We start from the raw sequence: 5,706 nt of genomic DNA, 5'->3' as shown, positions 1-5,706 counted from the left end.
AGTATGGTACTCGTTACGTTGTGTTTTCTGTTACCCTGTGTTTTGGATTACCTTTTGTCAACGTTTTTGCTTTGTTCTGGATTATTGTTTGAATTAGTGATGGGAAAATGAAGCTTTGTGAAGCACCGAGGCTTTCCCCTCAACTGTATCGTAAAAAGGTTCATTACTCGAAGATTTTCAAGACAGTGCACACTAACGACATCTTGTGGTCAAAAGGTGGAAAAAGCTGCCTTTGCGTCCCAGACAACCCAGCCATTTTTGGACGGTTTCAGATAATAAATTAGTTTGTGCTATGAAAACCTGTATAAAGCAAATAAAATATGAAGTCTATATAAATAAGTCTTCATGTCAGTCACTGTATTACACAATATGAATAAATGAGTCTGTGAATAAATTTGAGGAAAAAATAGGCAAGGCTGTATGATCAAAATAACGGAAGATTATCATAGACGATTGGTTAGTTAAAGTGTCTGTGAACCAGGAATTAATACAAAATTATCATGCAGAAAACTACACATGCAAATATTTATTCGTATTATGATTTATTCTTTTCAAAGACGTGAGGGACACTTGAAACTGTGCAAGTGGTTCACGTTATTTGAATCAGAATACGAAGCATGGTTGTGTGCGAAAACGACGCTTCGGACGTCACAGATCACGTGGTTTTGGCAAAATAAATCAAGCTCCGGTACAGTGCTTCACTGTGAGATGTTTCATTTTTTTGATACAAGCTTCGAAGCCTCAGTGTCGAACGTCACATCACTACATTTTACCTCCGTTGTGCTTGGCCCCTTCACTTCTGCTTGCAACTACATTTTAGAACTGTTTTTGCTTGTAAATGGTGCTTGATCTGTGCATATTTCTCTCCTACATGGATGAGGTGACTTTTTCACAGAAGAAAGCATTATTATGGATATGGGACTCTTTGGTAAGCAAGTGATATAATGCTACATTTCTCTAAATCTTTTTTGATGAAGAAACTAACTCATCTATTTTGGATGACCTAAGGGTGAGTAAATTTTCAGCAAATTTTCATTTCTGGGTGAACTATTCCTTTAACAATTTGTGTGGCAATGCATTCAGACAACAACTGGCCCATTTAATAGTCAGGGTCAGAGAGGGCGGAAAAACAGGTGTACTACTGCAACACTGCACTCTACTCATCTCACTCGCACAAAACACAGCTCTGAACTTCTCAAACTGCATCAAAACACATGTAAACAAATGCATATTCGTCCTCATCATTAACATTTCTATAAGGGTGATATTTAACTTGTAGAGTTTCAATGATAAGTAGGCCTACATTAGATCACACATGCAATGCAAATGGGTTTTGCTAAACATCACGTCTGGGTTTGACTTATGAATAAATTATCCATACAGAATGTCAGGTTTCAGAAATCACACCAAACAAAATAAAACATCATCATCAATATCGTTATCATTGAATGTTTTTTCAAAAAAGAACTCGATTAAACATTTTATTCAAAAATATATTAACATGTTTACTTTGAAATTGTAGGGGGGAAAAATACTATATGACTCCTTTATAACATCAGCAATCATAAAGATGAAAATATTGATAAATGAAAACCTTAGATCCCACATGGTCCTTCCACGCCCGTTTGGAGTGAAAGTAGCGGCCACAGGCCACACAGGCATAGAAAGCAGCGGGGCTGCCTCTCAGCGTAATCGTGGGATCACAGGGTGAATGATCAAACCTGACAATAAAAAGTTACACTTGGTCAAACAGAAAAATTCTGAGCAATTTGTGAACTTGTACCAAGTACCTTTTAAGATGACCCTCGAGCAAAGGAACATTGTCATAGACTCTGCCGCAGTTGATGACCGGGCAGGTTCGAGGAGAACATTGTGCTGCAACGGGAGCCGATCTGTGTCTCCACAGTGAGCTGGCTGAGTTCACGGTGCCGGGCTGTAACCCTGAGCAATCCAGAGAAAGTGAGCAGAAGCACCAACCATATACACATACACTATTAGTGGAAATATTAAAGTTAGAACAATATTACAGACCTGGCATTTTTAGCCAAATATCCACACATCGCTTAGCATCGCTACTGCCACTATTACTATGGCTGACCGACAGCTCGTGCTGCCCATGTGCTTGCTGTGAAATTATTTTCTCCTATAAAACAAATCACAAAATCTATGTCATTTATCCTGAACATGCACTGCAAGTCACCTTCATTTCTATAGCACTTTATACAATACAGATTGTTACCAAGAAGCTTTACCGTTTAGAAGAGTTCACCCAAAAATGAAAATTTGCTGAACATTTACATCCAAGATGTTAATGTGTTTCTTAACGGGAACAGATTTGTAAAAATTTTGCATTGCATCAGTGTCTCAGCAATGGATGCTCTGCAGTGAATGGGTGCCGTCAGAATGAGAGTCCAAACAGCTGATAAAAACATCACAATCCACTCCAGTCCATCAGTTAACATCTGGAGAAGCCAAAAGATTAAACAAATCCATCATTAAGATGTTTTTAACTTTAAAGGACTAGTTGACTTCCAGAATAAAACAATTTGCTGATCATTTGGCTAGATAAGACCCTTATTCCTCGGCTGGCCCTTTGAAGCTGCATTGAAACTGCAATTTGGACCTTCTATCCATTGGCCGCCATTGAAGTCCACTATATGGAGAACAATCCTGTCATGTTCTCCTCAAAAACCTTCATTTCTTTGCGACTGAAGAAAGAAAGACATGAACATTTTGGATGACATGGGGGTGAGTATATCATCAGAATTTTTATTCTGCAAGTGAACTAATCCTTTAAACTGTTGCTTCCGGCTAAACTATAAATCCATAATAACGCTTCCTCCAGTGAAAAGGTGTTCTGGTCTGAATCAGGAGAGAAATCACCGTTTACAAGCCAAAATAGTTGGTGTTGTGGATTTTGATGCGAGAGGACAACAGGGGATGGACTTTTTCACTGAAGGAAGTGTTATTATGGATATTGGATGGATTTTGGCCAGAAGCAACAGATTAAAATTAAAACACCTGAATGCTGGATTTGTTTCTTACAAACATGCAGCTTTTGTCTTCTCCAGATGTTAACTGATGGACTGGAGTGGTGTGGATTATTGTGATGTTTTTATCAGCTGTTTGGACTCTCATTCTGACGGCACCCATTCACTGCAGAGCATCCATTGCTGAGACACTGATGCAATGCTACATTTCTACAAATCTGCTCCCAAGAAGAAACTAATTTTTAGTGAATTTTCATTTTTGGGTGAATGGTTCCTTTAATCTTGAGTGATGGTATATGCAACTATGGATTTTTTTTTCCAAGTCTACAAGGACTGAGAAAAGTCAAACCTTAAAAGCTTTGCACTTTTCAAGCCTCTCCAGTTTTTCCACGGCTACTTGCCGTGCCAGTCTGTCCAGTGTGGACATAGCATGAGCCCTCTGCTGGTCAACCTGCTCCTCAATCTGAGCGAAGCATTAAAGCACAAGGACAAAACAAGAACATTACAAAAAAATAAAAAATTCTGATGCAGCTTATACATGTAAATAATATACAATGAACAGTTCACCCAAAAATTCGATATAAAATTCAGAACATATTTGAAGATTGTCAAAGCTTCTTTTTTTCTCCATACAATGAAGCAGGACAGTGCTCGACTCCAAAGCCCCAATTTGCATCCACGTTTACACCTGGCACACAACATCGTGTTTCTATGGGGTGGGGGAGGTGTGTCTTATGGAGCGCAGTAACTTGAGAACTGGTTTGTTGTTTCCGACACCCTTTCTTCCCTTTTGTCCTTCTCATCTGCCTCCCAATAAACACTACAGTATCATAAAAAGGTGTCTATATGAGCCATGCACTATACGTTATGTTATACTTCGCTATTATACAAGCCAAGTTTGACATGACTGATGCCAAATATCATTTGACCTTCCATGGATTGTGACCAATTGTGATGCAAGTGGAAATGTAAGACCACCATTTACATGGCATTCATGCATTTGGTAGATGCTTTTATCCAAAGAGACTTACAATGCATTTAAGATTTTGTTTGTTCACTACAGTTTAAGTTAAAAAAATCACTGAAATACAAACCAGAAAAGAGTTACTTCAATATTAACCCGTTCCTCACATAAAGCTATCGCACGGCTTCTGAAAACTTGGAATACTGCACATTTTTGTAGTTTGGTTGTGTGAATCATGATGGAAAAGAGCAGCTTGGACATTCTGCCAAACATCATCTTTTGTGTTTCACAAAACAAAGGTTGCACGTTCGGAACAAGATGATGGTGAGTAAATGAAGAGATAACGACCTACACTTTTAATTTTTATACTCTAGACAGTGTTTAAGGAAACTCACGGTGTGTGCGGCAGACATGCCACCCTCATCCTCTCCGTCACTCAGCAGGTCAATGCATTCCAACACCGGTCTGAGAAGACCCTCCTAAAACACAGTGTTTTAATGCGAATTAATCAGTTCTGCTATATTACACAGGCTCAAATCCAGTTCCCAAGTGTGAAGACCTAGATCCAGACAACTGTCCTAATAACTCAAATTAGAAATCAATAGGGATGTAACGATTAACTCTCATTTAAAAATAAATAAATCGTGAATCGAATCGAATCGTGAGTTGAGTGAATCGTTACATCCCTACAAATCAAGGCTGTGACATTTTAGGCACACTTACAGACACAAACTCCACCTCATCCTCCTCATCCTCGCTGACTGTAGAGGCAGACATCACATCTGTCCTCTGTGGAGCATCACATTAATCACTGCCAGTTAAAAGACATCAGTATGACATGAAGTATTGCATGCAAAAACGATTTTAAAACTAACTGCACACGCTTTAACATTATACATAGCATTTAAATGTTATTTTACGTCATTAAACGTGGATAGTGAACGCATGTTAGAGTAGGGTGAGCATACGTGCCATTTTCCCAGGACGCGTCCTGGCCAGGATTTCTATATTGCCTAAAATATCTAGGTTTTGGCTTTGTTTGCGTGTGCAGACCGATCGGTGTATGACATCAAAATACCTCGAGAGCATTTTGAAAGCATAAGGAACCGTCTGTATGGTATTTTGATGTCATACACCGATGTTAGAGTAAATCAAAAGTAATCAATCCTGCAAACAGCTTGCATGAATGTCAACTACTCGTCGACAGGACAATGAGAGAAAGTCACACCAAACAAACTGTCTCGAAAGCTGCTCTGTAATGACAACGCTTGCAAACAGTTCACCACCAAGACAAAATCGCAAAATCTAATGCTAATTCGAGTAAAAGTTAGCAAAGCATTACCAAAACTGAGCACGTAGGAAGCGGTCATCAAATCTAACATCACAGGAAGTGAGCTCGTCAAAATAAAAGTCGTCCACCACATGTTATTTTTTTATTATTATTTTACCGTTATTTCAATAAAAATAATGAAACGACTGTGTTTTTTCTTTCTTTCTACAAAATACTACAATTATCTAGATTTTTTTAAAAGGGGGAAAACAAATGATTGCATAACTCATGCTTGATTCATTCATAGCCTACTGCATACTGCAAGCAATATTAATCATTGTTAATATAATCTATGATTATCAAGACACCTTACACATAAAAACTGTATAGTCTACTTGTTTCATAACTAAAAAAAAAATATGATTTACCTTATAACTTAATCATATACGTTTACAGTAAAATATTATTGGCAACGGTATCCT

The 5,706-nt window shown here is 38.1% G+C and overlaps 1 protein-coding gene across 1 annotated transcript in view; it reads right to left on the bottom strand.

Moving 5' to 3' along the window:
* Positions 1–5,353, bottom strand: part of LOC107681028 (E3 SUMO-protein ligase ZNF451-like) — a 13,909-nt gene extending 8,556 nt beyond the window's left edge. Inside the window, exons 1-7 of the mRNA XM_016477144.1 lie at positions 5,297–5,353; positions 4,678–4,765; positions 4,350–4,433; positions 3,340–3,453; positions 2,032–2,143; positions 1,791–1,941; positions 1,595–1,721 (exon numbers count right to left, since the gene is read on the bottom strand). Coding sequence (XP_016332630.1) covers positions 1,595–1,721; positions 1,791–1,941; positions 2,032–2,143; positions 3,340–3,453; positions 4,350–4,433; positions 4,678–4,731 — 642 coding nt within the window. The 5' untranslated portion in view covers positions 4,732–4,765; positions 5,297–5,353. The remainder of the gene's footprint in view (positions 1–1,594; positions 1,722–1,790; positions 1,942–2,031; positions 2,144–3,339; positions 3,454–4,349; positions 4,434–4,677; positions 4,766–5,296) is intronic.
* Positions 5,354–5,706: the final 353 nt, after the last annotated feature.

The sequence above is a fragment of the Sinocyclocheilus anshuiensis genome, unplaced genomic scaffold, assembly GCF_001515605.1.
Source record: "Sinocyclocheilus anshuiensis isolate Anshui unplaced genomic scaffold, SAMN03320099.WGS_v1.1 scaffold1540, whole genome shotgun sequence".
Taxonomy (NCBI): Eukaryota; Metazoa; Chordata; class Actinopteri; order Cypriniformes; family Cyprinidae; genus Sinocyclocheilus; species Sinocyclocheilus anshuiensis.
Note: the sequence above shows the minus strand (reverse complement) of the source record. Positions and strands in the feature narration are given on the sequence as shown.